This window comes from Rhinolophus hipposideros (assembly GCF_964194185.1).
Source record: "Rhinolophus hipposideros genome assembly, chromosome: 16".
In the NCBI taxonomy this organism is placed as follows: domain Eukaryota; kingdom Metazoa; phylum Chordata; class Mammalia; order Chiroptera; family Rhinolophidae; genus Rhinolophus; species Rhinolophus hipposideros.
In genome coordinates, this window is record NC_138062.1 from 3,445,271 (window position 1) to 3,464,976 (window position 19,706).

Genomic DNA, 19,706 nt, shown 5'->3' on the forward strand with positions numbered 1-19,706 from the left:
AGATATTTTCATTTGTTCATCATATCTGTACGATGAAATTTACTTGGGATTACCTACAATTTCTGTTTTTTCAAAACCTCTTTTTGAATCCGAAAATAAAGAAAAATCAGGTAATGATCATTGCAATTGGAGAACCATTTATGAAGGAGCCTTGTTCAGACACTTAAAATATAATGTGAAATAAATTGATAAGAACCACTACCACAATTACGTATCTTGGATAGAATAAGGTCCTAAGGGGAATGGCGGCATAAGGAAATGAAATGTCTGAAATTAATTTCTGAGTCATAGTAAAGTCTCTATCAGGATTCAACCCTATAACTAAAGTCTAAGATATATATATATATATATATCTTAAGTAGAACATTCGAGCACTTTATAGTTAACTTGTCACTGTAGTACCATTTCATAGGTGTGCAAAGTAATTTTTTTTTAAAGTTTTGCCAAATGACCTTTTATAAAATGGAAAATTGGCTTACCTCTTCCCTATGATTCTTAATTGGCATACAAAGAATACTTTGTGTCCTGTAGCCTGTAATTTGGTCAACTTCTGCATTGAATCGAGGATCCTAGTAAAAAAAAAGAAATTCAATTTCATAACTGATCCGTTCAAAGACTGATGTGATTTTTCTGATTTATAAGATTAGAGAAATCTGACCTTTGACTTACCGTGTTGCTCTGAATGACAATTTTATTGTTGTAAAAGGCATCAAGTCACGTAAGTACATATCATCTTTGACAAAGATAAATTTAAGATTTTTTAGAAGCTGGGGTTTATGCAAACTTAAAAAAAACACAGACTCAAACAAATGTCCAGAAATAAAGGGAATTCAAAATACGAACTGGTTTCCATAGCCTTACTTGAATTCGGGGAAAAGTGGCAACTCTCCACCTCTGTAATCCAGTTTGCCTGCTCCCGTCTCACTGCTTGATTCTTCTGTGCCACCCAGAAGAAAAGCATCTCTGCTCAGAAACTTTTCCTGTAAAACCTCTTACCTCCAAAATGATCATTCCAATACTGACTTGGCTTCCCCTGTGATAATTGTTCATGTATTTCCGCAGGATTCTGTTCTAGCTTAGGTGTTCATAAGAATTTAAATCTCATCTTTTCTCTATGGCCTCAATCAGACTGTAAGCCACCCCTTAATCTCAAGTACAGGACATTTTTCCATCGAACTTTAGGTCGGGTTAAAGTTAGGCTGTAAACTCCAGTAAGGGCTTTTTTTTTGGTTCATTAGTGTGTTCCCAATACTGGTACAAGAACTCAAAAGCCATTTGTTAAATAAATGAAGGAATTCATTAAGAAATGACATCATAGTTATCAAATGTGATCATTTTTAGCTTATCATTTAAAGCATATCTGGTAAGTGGGGGACGGGGGTGGTGCTGACGAGAGGAAATGGACGGATACCATTGTATGGGATAAGATTAGGATGGAAACAAACATACCAGAACATAAATATTTCAATGAGTGCTGCTCCTTTCAAAGCAATAGTCATGGGAAGTTATATGCACAACCTAATAATAGCACCGCTGCTCTCAAAACTCTGTGTTTGGAATTCTCTTTAGAGAACATGGAATAGCCACACTGGAAAATCCTCATCTTTGAAGGTCATTTGTTCTCCTTCTTTTTTTAATTAGTCTAAAGTCCTGCAAAGCCAAAGCTGTGAATGAAGTAAATGATTACACTCGATTCACTCAATTGGGGTCAGAAATGAGGCCAATTTTCCCCTAAGAGAACCAAACTTGGCATTATAGACAATCTCAAAAGAAAAGTTATAAAATGGTGGAAAATCAGTACAAATATTTTATATTGTAAATGCTACTGTATTTTTGCTTTTTCTGCAAATATGCTTAAAGTTATATGGAGACACACACACAAAAAACCTTGGCTGAATATTTCTAAGAAATAGTTCTTAAATAACATACTATATTGCAAAGCATCTAATGAAAGTAAATAGGATACTGATATTGATGAATTAAAGAAGTAAAACATTATTAATTTATATAGTGAATTATTCTACAAGCTAATATCAAATTAAAAATAAGAATGTGTCCTCGGCAATTATTTTGTTAAAGCACATTTTAATTACAAGACCAATTTATAAAGAAGAGGATTCAACCCAGCTTTCTAATCCAGGCAATGGAGTCTGACAAACTGAAATTAGCAGGGCTTTCGCAGCTTTGGGTGCATACCAGAAAGCCAGCAGTGGCCCTGGATTTCCGTCTTCATTGAAGGATGTGGGACTAATGCACACTTCAGATTCACTGTAGGGGAATCTTGGCCTCTCACAGAATTTTCCCTTAATGATGCAGTCAGGGCAAAGGCAACGGGCACTGAGAACCCCTCTAGGTCCAGGAAATGCAGAAGGGAAAATGCAGCACTGCTATGATTGTGATTATTTCTTTTCCTGTGTGAGGACGTACCAGTGTAAAAAACATAAAACTTGGATGTCCCTTGTTGCAACGAAGCAGCTGGCACCAGCTTGCCCTCCTGCTGAAAACAGAAGAGCAGATCAAATGCCTGAGACAACTACAACACAGGCCCCAAAGGCGGGAAATGTATGTGCACTACTCTGTCTTCTCAAGGGCAGGCGCCTGCTGGGGAGAAGGTGGGCAGTACCCAAGGGGGCAACAGTGCCAAGGAGAACTGAAAAGAATTCGGGGCTCCCAGAGTGGCTGGAATTTGCAAGGCTCTGTCGGGTGTTGGGGAGAGGGAGGTAAAGGAGGAGTGGCTGAACACTCAGTGACTATTCCGTTCAGACATGCACAGAGCAAGATGCTAAGAGCACTGGCAAGATGGCTGTGGAAGGCTGAAGTGGGACGGTGACAGCAGTTAGGGAAAGGGTCAGAGGCAGTGTGGCGCCAGCCCAGCCAGGGAGACCTCCCTGGCACCTCGAGCATTCAGCTGAGACACAGGGAGGCCAGGACTTGAGAGTAAGGACTGTGCCCTAGATGGAATCTACTGAGGAAGGCCACGCTACAAAATAACTGGCCTGTATTCTTCTAAAATACATGTCAAGAAGGATAAACACTGAGAAACTATTCCACATTTAAAGGAGACTAAAGAGATATCATAAGTATGTGCCAGATGCGATCTGGGATTAGATCTCTCAGCAGAGGGAAAAAATAACTATAAAAGACATTAATGGGACAATTGACCAAGTTTGACTACAGACTGTAGATAGTAGTATTGTGTTATACTATAAAATTTCCTCATTTTGATAAAACAGTAGAAGATAACGTGCTTGTTGGAAAATATACACTGAAATACTTAGTAAAAATGCCTCCAACTTATTCAATAGTTCAGAAAAATAATATGCATACAGTACTTATGTGCCTTATGTATAGAAAAAGAGAGAAAATTGTAAAGAAAATGGGGCAAAACATAAACAACTGGAGAATTTGGGTAACGGGTACATGGAAGCTTCTTATACGAGTCGTGTAATTTTTCTGTAAGTTTGAAATGATATAAAAATAACAGAAAACAACAACACAAAAAATGAAACAACACAGTAAACTTTCCAAATTATAGGATGGTTTTCTTCCACAGAGTGGCATTTTTAAGACAATGCCTAAAGATAATTAGAACACTGAACAAAGACAGACACAGCAGTTCCCAAACCGCATTCCCTGGAGCACAATTACACCATGACAGGTTGGTAGACTTATCAAAATTAAATCAGTTGCGAGTGTTATTTCTTTCTTCTAAAATTCATTTTGGAAATAATTTTATGCATCAGAAATACATTTGAGAGAGCTCATATTTCTTTAGGAAAACACCTGGATAAACACTTGAAATAGACAGTAGACCTGCAGGGTGAGAGATGGTGAAGATTTATTTATCTGCAGAAAGAATGAAAAGGGCGGCATGGAGTGGGGGTGGGGGAATAGCAGCTCCTCCACGAAGGCTCCAGGAGCGGCAGTGCCACCCACCCTTCCTTGGGACCTGCCAACTCTTCCCCTTAGAAATCATGGCACATGTGGAGTGGCTGTCCTGTAGAGACAGAAGAGTCCCAGTTTTATGTTCCAGTTGACTTGGGAGACAGGGGTGCATTGACAATGCAAACCTTTTGGCACAGGAAATCTTAAGGAGGCTCACGGCTTCCACAGGACATGGAACTAGGGGTGCCAGGCAATCTGTGCTCATCAATTCTATGTGTCAACTTGACAGGGCTCAGGGATGCTCAGACAGCTGGTCACACACTATTTCTGGGTGTGTCTGTGGACTGAGTGACTCAGATCCACACCAGTGAGCGAGCAGCGTCTGATCCGCTGAGAGCCTGAAGAGAACAGAAAGGCAGAGGAGGGCGAATTCGCTCTCTGCCTGAGCTGTGACATCCATCTTCTCCTGCGCTGCTGCCGTCTCTCGGAGCTCCAGGCTCTCAGGCTTTCAGACTCAGACCCTGACGGGACTTGCACGAGTGGCCCTCGAGTCTCAGGCCTGTAGACTGTGAATTATACGACTAGATTTCCTGGCTCTTCAGCTCGCAGATGGCAGGCGATTCTTGGCCTCCATAACAAGTGAGCTAATTCCTATAATAAAACCTCTTCTGATATATCTATATATCTACAGATAATCCATATATATATATATCTGCTATTGGTTCTGTTTCTCTGAAGAACACTGACTAACATACAACCCAATCCAAATATTGGGTCACATCTAATTTTCATACAGAAGGAAAACACCAAACACATTTATATTGCTGTTCTGGTTGTTATGTGTTAATATCTTATTATTATCAATAAATCCTGTGCCACATTCAAGAAAGCTGCTGACTCAGGAGATGATGTGTGACCGAATGTCAGTGCATGGGCAGCACTTACCAAGTAACCCCTTCATGGGGTCTGTGATCTCACTGAGCAAGACTGGTCTACGTTGTAGGCCTTGTCTTTCAAATATATGAATGTGTTATCTTGTTACAATAGTTGACTTTTCCAATTTATATCATTCTGTTACAGAGTTTTAAATAGCAAATCAAATGGTGACAATTTCTTACAATTAATTTATCTGTGAGACTATTTTTTTACTCTAGCTTCAATCTGAGCACCATTATATTCCATGGCCACTTTGGTTTTCCAATGCTACATTATACACCTAGAAAGTGTTCTGTGGGCAAATAAGCTTAAGATGTGTCATTTTTACAGATGCATATTTGAGGAGATAGGACTCAGAAAACATGAGGATGTGTTTTCATATTATGACTACTTTCACAAAAGGCTATGAGGTGGTAATTAGTTTAGTCAAATTATTGGTGGGGCTGACTTCCACTGCTAATGCCAATGTAGATTATACGTCACAGACCAATCCCACAATTCCTACTAGATTCCCGGGACACGAGTAACTTCTGCAAGGCCACTACGCACACAGGTGAGGGGCACCAAGGGTGACAGGGTCGTGGGCTCAGATACTTCAGCTGGGAGCATCCAACATCAAGGACATGGGCCTCTGGTAGACAGCAGGGCAAGACTTAAACCATTACCAAGTGCAAAACAAAAACTGCATTGTCACGCCCTTGAAGATGGTAAGCAGATTAAACACAATGCATCTGAGGGAAGGACTCCTTAGGGCTGGAGGAACTTGGGCCATGCGGACAAAGGAAGGCATTCTTAGCTGAAGCATATTTACGGTCCCACTGTACTCGGGATGACAGGGCTGCTGACAAGCGGAAACCCAGCCGTCACCTAAGACAGGAAGGGAATTCGGCAAATTTGGCAGCGATCCTTCAGCAGTGTCCTTAACTGCTTAACACCCTGTGGGGTCAGCAATGGTGTGACGTTACTACAGAGCTCAAAGAGGTCATGGAGACAGCTCTGCGAAGAGTCAACATTGACTAGATCGCTTGTACAGAATGGATTCTGAAAACTACCTCAGGATTTAATGGACTCGAACTATCCCATCCCCCCCTTACCAGTGACCTCACCAGTATACCTCACCAGTGACTGTCATTTATTTATTTATTCACCCATCTTCAAAACCCGAGTCACCTTCAACCCCCTTTACCCTCACTTCTCTCTCCTCTTAGCTCCCAAGTCCAGCGCATTTTATTTCTTCATCTGAAATCCACCCCCTCCTTTTCATCTGTAAGGCCAGTCAGATCTTCACTTCCTCATGCTATTAAAATCATCTATCCTCCCAGCTTCTAGTCTTTTCCCCTCTAATTCGTTTGATGACCACCATGAAATTCATCTTTCGAAAGCACAGTCTGAATCCCACTGGTCCCCCTTTGAAACCATCTTCAGTTCCTCCTCTGGGCTCTGGACCACATTCACACGCCTCAGCCTGGCACTCAAGACCCCAGTCCTCTGCAGGCCCTGCTCCCACAGGCCCCCAATGTCTGCGCGACTAGGACCCACATGCTTCCACACATGCGTCCCATGGTCCAATGCCCCTGTCCCTTCTTTAAACTTTTCTTTACATCTCCATCTCACCATATGCCCAACTCAATGTATTCCAATCTTATCCATTGTCCAGGGTCCATTATCAAGACTTGTTCTCTCTCCCTCTGGCCAACCAGCTATCATCTCCTGCTCCCCTGAACCCACCACACTGTCCTCAGCACCTTTCATGATCTGCTTTCTCTGCTTCTTCTCTATCTTAATCTACTACAATTTTTGCTGATTCCATATTTGTTCAGACTTGACTATGCGCCAGGCACTGTATTAGGCACCAGAGATGCAGGGGTGAATAAAAAAGCTACGAACCTCGAATTACACAGAGGAGCTGTGAGTTGGGATGACCACGGACCTTTAAAGTTTAGTACACTACATGGCAAGTACCTACAACAACTATTCTCTCAATGTGCCAGAAAATATTTCTAAACACACAGCGTGTCATTCCATTAAGATACTCTGTTTAAAACCTTATTTCTATTAATAAAAGGATCATCTTAAGTAGGAAATTTGAAGAATTATATTGTATAATCTTTAAGTTCATAATTAAAGACCTGTATTGTAACAGAAGTGGAATATCAGATCTTTCCACTGAAACAATTTAGAGCAAAAATTTCCATATTTTAAAGTCATTCATACATTTACTTGCTTAAAGAAATGGATAGAGAGAAAGAAAATCAGACTTTGGTGTCAGTATGACTTTGAATGAATGAGTATGATTTTGATTGAATGAATGAATGCATGAATGAGTGAGTACAGGTTTGCTTTTTTTAACAGTGTTTGCACCCATCACTTCAGATTCTCAGTGAAATCCTCCCAAGTGCATGTGGAGAGAACATGGATAGGGATGTGTACAGTGCTGGGTAAAAAGACAAGAGAATATAGCCATGAGATGAGCTACGTCACGGTATCATAAGGGAGGAAAACAAGACAAGATTCCACCCAGGCCCATCTGTTTGACTCAAGCACCAATGAAGAAACTCTGGCATTTAAAAGATACAAAAGTTCCTATCCTACATTCCAACTTTACATAAATATGCAAACGATCACATCTGCGTTTCAAACACCCCCTCCATTCACAGAACTGTCCAGCGCCCCACCATTCGTGTCCCCCCCAAGCCACCCCCACTGTCCAGTGGTTCCTTCTTACCTCATACGCATCTTTGATGTTCAAGGGCTCCCCCAGCGCCGCCACGTGCCCCACGATGCCTTTGTTCCATTCCAAGCGGATACAGTTGTTGGAAGCTTCTTCCAGTGTTGAACCTTCTGCCACATCAAAGAGGCGGCTGACAAGGAACTTGTCATTGGAGCTGTCCTCACAGACCAGGAAGAGGGAATAGCGGTCGGCGGAGATGAGTCCATGGATATGCAAGAAGATTTTGTGACATAATGCTGTGACATCCAAATGACTAGAAATATCTTTCACTAATTCCAAGAGTCTTGAGCACTGGTCCCCTTCGTCATGATCAAACCTTGGGTGGGTCAGAGGCATCTGTTCCTTCTTTTCTGAGTCAGAGACGAAGCTCACAGTTCCCTCAGAATCCTTGATAATAATGGGTCTAAGAGGCCGGTCAAATTCGGAAGCAGAGATTTTCCTGGTTGGTGTTCCCGGGGCACTGCTATCTGTGCGGGGACTCTGCGACGAGGGGCAGGAGCAGGGTTCCGCGTGGCCTCTGAAGCCTTCCTTGCAGACAGGGATGGTGTGAACTCTCTCAGCAAACCATGCATTAACCATGTCTCTGCAGAACAGAGCAGCACACGCGTCACGTATGGGAGAAAGAAAGGTGCTGCCCCTGAAAGCTGCTACCAACTCTTTCACAGTAAGCTGGTCAGATAACAATCTAATTTGCATCGAAAATGTAAACAAGGTGGTTCATTTAAGACAGTTCTAGTTTGAAAACTATAAAGGATAATCGCTTCGATGAACATTTTAATAAAGTATGATGCCTAGATGTGTCTATTTTCAGATATCTGGTTTACAATGCGTCATGCATCAAAGTCTATGTCTCTCAAAATCAGGTTGTATTAAAGACACTAAATTTGACAATAGTTTTAGGAAAACATAAATGTGAAAATTAATTTATTGTTTAAGAGACACAACTTGTTGTAAAGTTAAATATTTAAAAGTTAAAAATAAATATTTATCTAAATTGGGCTAGCCAATATGCTTAATGTTAGCTTTATCTATATCACTATATACAGATTAGATTGAGAAGAAGACATGGAAAATATAAACAATTTGATCTAGTATGTAGAATGATTTAAACTTCTGTAAATATTTCCTAATAAAGCTCGTTCAATAATGGCAAAAATGATCTCTTCTAGATTATCTGCTCCTGGTATAAAGGAAGAAAATGTAAAAATAGACAATTGTTCATCTTAAAAATTCAATCCAAGAAAATTCAAATTATTTGTTTTTAATTTTAACTAAAATTTCTTAAAATAAATTAAAAAATGTGCTATCACTGAGGACAGTTAAAAGAATCTGCCTATAATAAGAGCAATACAATCCCCACTCTACAATAACACACTGATTTGCTTTAATAAACGGCCAGGATAAAGAAGTCTGTTTTGGAGAGTGTTGGGTTACAGACATCCTACAGTCTTTTTGGTTGTGGTAAAAATTGTTCTTACCTCTTTGGAAGGCAAATAGGCAACATGTAACAAATTTTCAAATGCATTTATCCTTTGTTCCAAAGATTTCACACATGTGGAAAAAGAAGGACCAGGGTATTTACCGTTGTACGATTTGTTACAGCAGAGATAAGCAGCAGCCTAACCCGACCCATGGAAGGCTGGGTAGATTCACCATGGCATGTTTTCACAGTGGAACATGAGGCAGACTTTGGAAGATGGTCGTATGTACTGACATGAATAATCTCCACAATTTATTAAGTGAAAAGAGAAGAATGCAGAAGGGGAAAGAAGAGGCTGCCTTATTCCTGAGTCTCTACTAATCCTTTCATTTATAGGATGTTTCCTTAATTATTTTATTTTGAACAACAATGTATTGCTTGGTAAATATGTATTATTCTATAATGTTACCAGTCTAGAGTGGAAAGGGTTAAAAAAGGTAACACATATAAGAATACTCATAATTTCAGGTGTTGGATACAGTATCAAAACCTTTTAAAGATCTCTTTTAAAAACGACATAGTAGGTAAGGATATTGTACAGATCACAAGTACAAGCAACCCCCATATGACACAGTTGTGAGGGTCCTTAAAATGCCATGTTATATGGGGTTACCTGTATATGCCTACAGCATAGAGTTGTTTTTAAAAACATAACTGTCCTAGTGTTTTATAAATTCATGCTGTGGCTTGGGAGAAATCTTCCAGTGACAACAACACACTGATAAAATAGTGTTGTATCTTAAAAACTTATAAACGAGGGTGCCATGCTCTGGAAAATGCTTATATATATATAAGCCCCCGAAATTTCAGTATTAGGGCCAAAGACATTGATGTCAAAAATGCATGCGAAGCTGTCAAATACAGGAAGATTTTGAACAAAATTGTCTTGTAGAACATGAGCTAGGAGATAAACAATATGTCTATATTAACATAACTTATGTGATTTTCAAATATGTACATATAACTTAAATTGCTAAGTCAATATAAAAATAAGCATTTTTAACTATTTCAGTAGCAAACCTAAAGCTTAGGCACAACTTACTTCTTATCTTCTCGTTTGAAAGTGATCAATTAAAATTTTTTTTTTAAATCAAACCACTTACGTGACAACTCCACGTGGATGTCTAAACAGACAACTTAAAATGGTAGAAACAGAATTCCTAATGTCACCTTGCTCCAATTCCCCTCCCCCTGCCAGTTTTCTCATATAATAAACAGCATCACTACACACCCTAGTTGCTCAAACGAAACATCGAGCAATTACTCCACGTGTGTTCCCTTCAATTCTCACGTCCAGTCCCAGTCCTGCCAACTTGACTCCCCAAACTTTCTATCCCAATCTGTTCATGTCTGTCTCCTGTGCGACCACCCCAGTCCCCATCCCCTCATGTCTCACCTGGACTATGGCCATAGCTCCCAGGGTCTCTCTGATGTTATACTTGCCCTTTCGATCCATTGCCCACACAGCAGTCAGAGTAATCTTTTAACAACACAGATCTTAACATCTTAACTACCTACTTGGCTTCTCACTGAACAGAGATTAAACCCACACTCTTTTAAACCCCTACCCTCGCTCCTCTCGCCCATATTGGCCTCCTGGGCACTCCAGCACACCAAGCTCTAACTCCTCACAGCATGCACACCCCCTGCTGTGACAGGTCTTCCCTGATCTCCCACCTAAGCTGGCTTCAACACCTCACGTTCTACCCCACATTACCTGAATTCTCTCTATCGGATATTTTCTTGTTTATCAATCTGCTGGTTTATTGTCTGTTTATTGTCTCCAACAAGATGTTGTTAGTTCCATCAGAACTGCTTGTCTGTCTTGTCACCTCTGCATCTCCCGTACTTGGAAAATGCCTGTCACATAGTACGTCCTCAACAAGCGTGCATAAACGAAGGCTCCTAACTTAACTGCATCAAAAGGGACAACAGTCTTTGGAGTATCTGAATGCTGGTATATCTGTTACAGAAAATCAACATTGTCTTAGCGATCAATGCTCATTGTTCCTGTGATGTGAGCCTCATAACATCATGGCTGATTTGTCCTCAGATTCCTGCAGTGCCTCGTATGTGTCAACTGAGCCAGTGCTCAAAGGTCCTTTGTTATGTGTTCCTACTGTATTTAATTGTTTCATAAGTGTTGTTTTTTTTTTAATCTCTAGTTATGTTCTTGGAGAGATGAACTCAACATGACACAGGAAAAGCAGATTGAATATACCCAGTCATTCAATCAACCATTTTCATCAATCGCCAGTCATGGAGACAAAAGGTTTCTCATGACCACTTTATTGATTATAAGTCCCTGTAGTTACACACGTGCATAGGAAGGCATATGTTCTCATAACATCAAAGCAATCACTTAGAAGCAACCACAAGTAAGAGGGAATCACCTCGCACACCTCTCCCTCAGGCATTCCTACAGGGCATGACCTACATGGCCTTGTGAAGTGGGCCCTTCCTCTGAAGTCTAACGTCGATCTCTCACAATCATGCTTTAATACTTCAGTCTGTATACAATACAAATCACTTGCAAGCTGAAATTAAAATTCTCATATAAGATTCAGAATTTCTGTAAGTAGACACAAGTGGTGTTGGAGAGTGGTTCTAATATCACACAAAGCCCCTGACAATTAAGGGTTATGCCCAACTGAAGACCAGCTAACAAGTGAAGAATCGACAAGGATAATGACATAACAGATACTTGAAAAGAAAATTCTATTCACAAAATTATATTCTAGATTAAGAAATGTCCTTCAAACAACTGAGGTCTTCAAATATTAATTAAAAAACACAATTTGGGGGAAAAAAACCTCTTTTTGATCTTGCTGCAAAAGTCAAACATGAAGTAAAGTTATTATTCATGGTATAGTTTTGTCAGAAAATGAACTATTTATTCTAAAAATTAGCATGGAGTTTTCATTAGAATCTAAATATTATTAAATTTAAAACAAATTTACTTTCATAATCTGTGATTCTATTTTTCATGATAAAGTTCCAATCAAAGCCTTTCCACTAAGATTGTTCTGTTTTAACTGGATTCACTTTTACGGGTCCTGTTTTTCTAGAATGGGTTCTTCTAGGAGGTAACGATCCTTGAGCACATCAGGTACCATCCTGGACCAACCATTAAGTGACCTCTTCTCCCCAAATCAAAGTTTATATTATTCTGAATTTACATGCATATTGGATTTTGTTGTCATATGAAGTTAAATGAAAATGCATATAAATGAATAAAAATGGAAAAGATGACTGTGAACATGTCAAACATAAGGCAGGATTGAGGCGGTGAGATTCAGGAAGCCTGGATGGTAGTTCTGATGGGGGTGCATTACTTCTGTGGCCTCGGATATATCTCTGCTCTCCTTTATTTCTCTTCTGGGAGTCTATGGGATTTTGAAAAGCATTTACATTAGTGATGCTGGGGGTGGGAGAAGCACCATTGTATTTAAACCTGGTGAGGCAGGCATTAATGATCCTATTTTCTAAACCAGTAAGCTAAAGTAAACAGCTGAACCCAACACATCCTGCATTCAGAACCAGGAATCAAATCCAGGTCTCATATTCTGAGTGTTATGACCTCGAGGACATAGAGGGTCCCAGCACCTCGATGCTTGTCATGAAGAAGGCACCCCAGAAGTCCCAGCTGCCTCTGAAAGAGTCAGACTCAAGCACACCAGGCACAGAGAAGATCACTTACAATAACACATTCTCTAACGTAATTCTTTCCTGCCAGGTCATAAAAGGATGGCACACTAAAACCACTGAGATAAAAGCACTGTCTCAAAGGACTCAAAGAACAAAGATTCTTAAGGACAGTGTCCTTAAAAAAATCTGACTGAATCCCACATCTATGTTTCTCTGAAAACAAGTCACGTTTTGTAAATTTAAAACAATGCACTGAACGATAAGAGCTTATACACATGGCAGAAACAAAGTGCTATATATTTCACACATAAGAAGTGTGTTCCAGAAAAGAGTCATTCTTAGAGTTGCTGGATTTAGCAAATAAAAATACAGGACACCCCGTTTAAACTGAGTTTCAGATAAACAATGACTAATTTTTCAGAGTAACTTGTATCTGAAGGTCAAATTTAACTGGGTGTCCTGTACTTTAGCTGGCCACTTTCGTGTTTCTATATTCCAGCTACAAGTCTACACAGGTGGGAAGTTGAACCAATTACAACTTCTCTGGAATTCAAGTGCTTCGGTTGTGAAAATGGGCGGCTGGAATGAGGGTATGAAGACCATGCAGCTCCCACCACAGTGCACGTTCCCAAGGGCCGGGAGGGGTCCAGTAGGTTTATCCACTTACGATCCTTTTGCCTTTCAGCGTCCTCACTTTTAAATAGGAGAAAGACCTCCTTCTTCTTTCTGTCACCACAAAGGGGTGATGTACAAGTCACACTAGAAAATGCCCCTGGAGGCATTTCCAAACCTCGTCCATATACTCAGGGCACTGTTGTCTCCTACACGCTCAGTGCTCTTCCCAGTGGAGACGCAGGGCTGCAGTAAGCATGGCTGCTCATTCAGTTTTGCCAAGACAACCAGGGAAAGGATAATGTGGAAAGGCTGTGTTCCTGGAGGTACGGCCCACAGGCTGTGCGAGCCTAATGGGGTCTGGAGACACGCTGGTTACACACACCCCCACCCTGAGCCAAAGCAGATACTTCAGAAGGCTGTTCTTATAGACTTGCACTAAGTTTCCCCCAACAGGGAAGAGGTGCATCATAACTCTACATAAGTTACAGAATAGCATCTGGAACGAAGGAGGGACGATAGGAAGGACGGAAGGAAAGAAGGAAGGAAGGAAAGAAAGTTCTATGAGGTATTTCACCTGTGGCCACAAGCACTAATGACTTAGGGCTCTCTTTCCATGTAGAAGTGGATTCTTGCTAACCTCCCCCAAACCTGGAGCAGTCGGGGCAGGCAGCCCTCTTCAAGTCTTTGAGTTGATTTGACGTTTACAAGGCCGTCAAAGAAAGACAACAGATGCTTGAAATAAAGCCATGGTTAAGAGAGACGCAATGAAACCCAGTGCCAAGGATTTATTATCCATGACAAGATCCTGACGTTTAACATCCCACCCAAGTCATTCCCTCTCTCCTCACCAAAATCGGTTTTATTATCCTCCAGGCACTTATTTCCGTCCTTATTTTATTACACAAAAAATGTCTTACCTCATAAATGAGTTGTATTATACATCTTTTATAAATGGGTAAATTAGACTTAGTTTTGTTCTTAAACTGTTACAGTACGTCTTAAAATAACCAGAGACTCTCCAGAGGCTACCATAGTCAATGCCGGGAGTTATTCCTCTCAGGTAGGTGCCATCGTGGTTTCAAACTTGTACCCACCACAGACGCTGCTCAGGGCTCACAAGGGGCCCTTCCCCACACTGAAGAAGAAAAGAACCCAAAGATAGATATAATTACACAGCAGGTAATAAGGACAATGGAGGTTGCAAAAACCTTGCCATGAGTTGTCATAAATGGGACTTGAATTTTAAATCTCAAATCTGTTTCAACGATGAATCCAATCAGAAGTGTATTGTCTTAATGTTCTACTTCCGGGAATGTAGGAATATTTAGGAATACTAGGCATACTTTGGGGAAGACTCTTGCAGCTCAAACCACTCCTGCAAATGACAAGTTGACATGAAAATCAGTGTCATAAAGAGCAATGTTTAACACATTTTAATTGCACGAGGCTTCTTTATAGCACTGACAGAACTGCACCCTTCAAGATGCCGTGACCACGTGGGTGGAGCGCCCTACAAAACTAAATGAGTTCACGGACTCAAAAGGCCAGGAAGCCTTTTGTAGCAGCTGCTGTGGGAAAAGGCTGAACTTGATATTTCCGGTGTCCGACATTCAGTGGTTTCCATAATGCACAGAAGGATGAATAAATGCATTCGTGAGAGATAAAAAATAGCAAAGGAATTCTGGGGGGTAGGGAGCTTAGAAGGTGAATTGACATTTTTTTATAATAGTTGTAACAAAGAGTTGATTTTATAAAATTATACCCATGGCAGAAACAAAGTGCTATATATTTCATTCTCCGCATCCTGTGTGCTCATATTTTTTTAAATAGTGAAAAGTGTATTATTTTTAAAATGATAGGCTCACTTAGTTAATGATTAAATAGAATGGTGCCAAGCTAGTAATACCTTTTTTATGAATATTTCAATGGGTTTAATTTTGTGTATTGCGTATCCTTCCTCTCCTACTTTCTAGAAATTTTATAAATTGATTAGTAATATGCATTGAAAAAAATGAAAGGTCATTTTATGTTACATAGTCTGTTAAGAATCAAACCTTTCCCCCCTTTCCAATTTCTCATTTTGAGTATTATGATAAACTTATCACAGGAAAGAAAACAACAACACGTAGTTTGTGTTCTAAAAATTTTCCACTAATCTAGACAAGTTACAGCTTCCTCCAAACGCCTACTATCTAGAAGCACTAAATAGTATACGCAAAACTTACTGACAGGACAGGTTATGCAAGCTCTGGCACAGCCTCCAAATAGGATGAGCCAAAGGGACACACACGCACACACACACTCACACACACACTCACACACCTGTGTCCACAGGGCTCCACGCAGCAGTACCTTTTCTTGCTACCGAAGTTGAACTGCTTACTTATCTCACAAAATGAATCCTGAAAAAGACAGAAATGCCTTAAAACACATTTTCAATATCCCAGATGTCTTAAAAAGGAAAAATAATTGAAATACTTTGCCTAGGTTTTATAGAATATTTCTTGGCATCTGGAAGAGTAAGGGAAAAAAAGAAAAACAAGGCTAAGTAAAATTGTGATATAAACATAACAACTCTCATGAGTTAAAAATATTGGATGAAACTTACTTATAAAGCAGCTAATTTAATGTGTTTTGTACTCTTGCCTAAAATAATGCATCAAAGGATAAAAGTTCTTTGAAAATATACTGTACTTAGGGTTTCTGTGTTCTAATACTAAAAATACTATAATTGTAATGGCCTAGTACTTAAATTTTCAGCCACTCTATTTTAAAATGTCATTTGAGAGTTCCCACTTTTTTAAACTCTAAAATTATATATGGAAACTAAACCCACTGGGCAAAGTCTCCAGGCACCTCATTCAGTGATGTGCTTGCACATTGGGAGGTCTTCAGAGACACTGCACCGTCTTCCTGAGTTAGATTCTGCGCAGCGTGAAATCTGAGCCTCTGCTTTGCTTCCATGAACAAGGAGGCCGGACTTCAGTGCAGCTTGTGGTGAAGGCCCAAGGTGGGAAAGACCTGGGCTTTAACCCAACAGCTCCTTCTTCTGAAGGGTAAGACCCTACACACGTTATTTATTCTCTCTGTAAAATAGTGACAATGACACTAACCCTCGTAGGTTTCCTCAGAACTTAAATGAATGATGCCCATAAAGTGATGGCATAGAGTCTGGTACTCAGTATTTAATATGATACCTACTGTTTTTAAGTTAATTGAACATTAAATGGAGTATATGTTCAAAGGCAACTTTTTTGTAAAGATAAAAAGAATTTATTCAACAGGCTTCTACAGAAAAACTAGATGTTAGCCATTGCTTCTTCTTAAACTCCTAGTTTACATACACTAATTTCTCTACAGAAACACTCATTTTTTAAAAAACTGTTTTAACGTTAGTACTTTCTCAAAATAGAACTGAAATACACAGATTCCCTAGACTAATAACTACATGTACGTATACTATAATTTCCCATATAATACACAGAGTTTAAGAGCCTAACATTTAGTTGAGAAAAATAAATATAAGAACATAACTTGTTTTTCCATTACTATTTAGAAATTTTGTTTTTTCAAAAATAAGTTACAGATTTGCAGGACATTTCCCCCCCAAAATATCAAAGATACTGACAACAAATATGAGAAAATATACAACTAATTACCTGTGATGAAAGCTATAGCAATATTTCATAATAACCGTATTTTCAAGTGGAAGATGATTATACTGCTGGATGAAACCATGCTTTAACAACACTCAGCTACAGGAGACCTGGGGGTTCAAGTTAGTCAGCTTAGCTCCTCCCTAAGGGGGTTCACTTGGGGAAATGTACAAGTCGGTGGTCTCCTGTGCCTCGCCCTACAGCAAGTCCCTGGAGCAGCAGCATTTGGGGAGTTTGCAGGATGCCTCAGAACAGAGGAAAAAGATGCAGACTCTGAACGGTCACAACACTCAGCTCATTCTCTTCTCAAGTCTCCTGTTAAAACCTCACCCCCGCTTTGTTTCTCGCCAGTGGTTTTTTTCATCAGTCATGTGAATTAATCACCAAAAACCAGAATTACAGAGTGTACCGATTTCCTGTCTGGAAAGGGATGCTTGACAACTTACATGGAAACCTGCTACAATTATCTGTAGGAAAAACACACATAACTTGCAATAAAATATAATGCTAGATATTTTTTCCTGCTCTTGGATCCTAATTTTATACAGTTTTAGCTACATTATTTGCACAATTGGGTCCACTACTGCTGTTTGGAAAATACTTAAAGAAGGAAAGTATTCAATCTGAGAAGTTGATACTCTGCTCTCCTGGTGAGGATTGAGAACACTTGGAACTGAAAGAGAATTTTAAGCTCATTTATGAATCTCTCTGCCCCCATTCCTCACTTCTTCCCACATCCCAGTTTAAAGATGAAGTTTACTTACTTGGGCCAGTCACAAGTTAACTGCAGTTGGGAACAGTATCAGGGGCCTGGCCTCCCATTCTGATTGCCTTTCTACACCTTCCACAATCCACAAAGGTTCTGTTCAACTCTTAATAAAAATCCAACTAAAAAGTGAGAAAGACAAAGTCTATACAATCACTGTTCTGTTGTTCTAATTCCCATTTATCAGAGTAAGGGAATGACTTATTCTGGGTCTGTGATTCTATTTAAGGCACCAATGAGTCTCAAGGTAAAATAGTAAACTACTGAAAATCACCACTAAAAAAGATAAGGAAGTCTGCATTACTTTCTTTAGATATCTTAAGAACCCCATGAAGTAAATGCTATTGTTTCTGTTTTGCACAGAGAGCAAATAAAGTCCCCAAGGTCATACTCTTACAAAGAGGGGGCCAGGGATTGCTGCTGAAATCTATCCTACCGAGGGCCTTTAACACCATAAATATAAATAAATGTTAAAGGGTGCAGAACAGGGTCTCCCAACTAAGTGGTGGTGCCAGCCCTTGGGGGCATTTGGAAACGGGAGGTCACAAAGATGGGGTGCTCCCGGGATTCAGGGTCTGGGCCCAGGGATGTTAAACACCCCACAATGCGCTCACCATCTCCCACAACAAAGCAGCATCAGCACCGAATGCCAAGGGCATCTGCTTTTGAGAAGCATCGGCTTAGACTAAAATATGAACACACATGACAGGGTGTTAAACAATCCCGGGCCGGCTGGGACACCTCCACATGACATCCTCCAAAATCTCCACTCTGGTGTGACAGTGGAGTTCACTTGGGTCTGGCATGGGAAGAAAACGAAGGCTCCGTCTAAAGTTATTTAGTATTTCCAAGTTTTCTCCAGCTATGAAAACATCTGAGAGGCTAACTGGGACCAAATATAAATAAAATGCAGAAATTGCTTCATATGGTTTCACATTCAGATTTGACCGAGAGCTGGAAGACATGCTTTGTAATTTTCCATGCATTCACAGTCACATGCATGAAAACTGTCCCTTCAAAGAAAACCTACTTACATCCGAAAGAAAACATAATCACTGAAATCTAGGCTGTAAATATGTCAACTGATTTGCTTTGCAGCTTAGATGTGGGAGAGACTCACTCCATGGGCTCCTCGGTTCGGGGCATGAGAAGCCCTGAGAGTCCAAATCAAGTATGTGATGAAGAGCTGTACTTTTTTTTTACTTTTGTGCTTTCACACTAATGACAAGTAAAACCAAAAACAGGTCAAAGAAGTACACTTTACATCACTGGGATGACCACCTTGTAACCAAGTCCGGTCCTGTAATTTTAGTGTTTAGGTTTCTATTCATGTTCCAGCCACACTGCAGCCCAATGGTTCTGGGGGAAAGAGAACATAAAAGCAGTAGATGTAATATACAAATACGCTTTCAAACCAAGTAAAACCCAGAAGCTGGCATGCTGTGCTCTAGGAATAAAAGTTCCATGATTGCTTAAACAGAGAGACCCAGTAGGAGAAGTGAATCATCGTAGGGTGACTGCAGCTGCCAGCCAGACCCTCCCTGGGCAGCACGGCCATGCTCACTTTGCATGCAGGGTGATAGAATGAATGCTGTCCATTCGCATTTGGCTGGAGTTTTTTCATTTTATTATAATTAACTTATACATTTATGTTGGTATTCCAGTGGCACACATGCTGTAACTGTTACTGAGGGCAGAAAGAACAGGGCCGCAGGGAGGAAGGGAAGAAAGAAGTGCGGGAAACAAAGGAAAGAGGAGATGACATCATTCTTAAGAAAAGGAGCAGTGACAGCTAATTGTAACAGATTATAATACTGTCAGCATTGTGGGCAGGGAAACACCTCCATCCGCTGTGTCACCAGGACAGTGCCGACAAAGGCCAAATAAGAACAAGGGAATTCCACCCCTGAGGAGAACCAGTGGTCAGCTAGGACAGCAAGGACCCATCCAAAGAAAGCCTGTGATGCCACCACAAAACTAGAATAGTTT

General features: G+C 40.2%; 1 protein-coding gene across 5 annotated transcripts in view; it reads right to left on the reverse strand.

Annotated features, from left to right (window-relative positions):
* PDE5A (phosphodiesterase 5A) overlaps positions 1–19,706 on the reverse strand; it is a 111,267-nt gene that overhangs the window by 84,764 nt on the left and 6,797 nt on the right. For 4 of the 5 annotated variants that reach the window (XM_081075764.1, XM_081075763.1, XM_081075766.1 and 1 more), the window contains 2 exons: positions 7,547–8,135; positions 480–569 (listed from right to left, as the gene is read on the reverse strand). In XM_081075764.1, the coding sequence (XP_080931890.1) occupies positions 480–569; positions 7,547–8,135 (679 nt within the window). Of the gene's footprint in view, positions 1–479; positions 570–7,546; positions 8,136–15,617; positions 15,692–19,706 lie in introns of those variants that run through there. The other variant, XM_081075765.1, reaches the window with a different exon arrangement.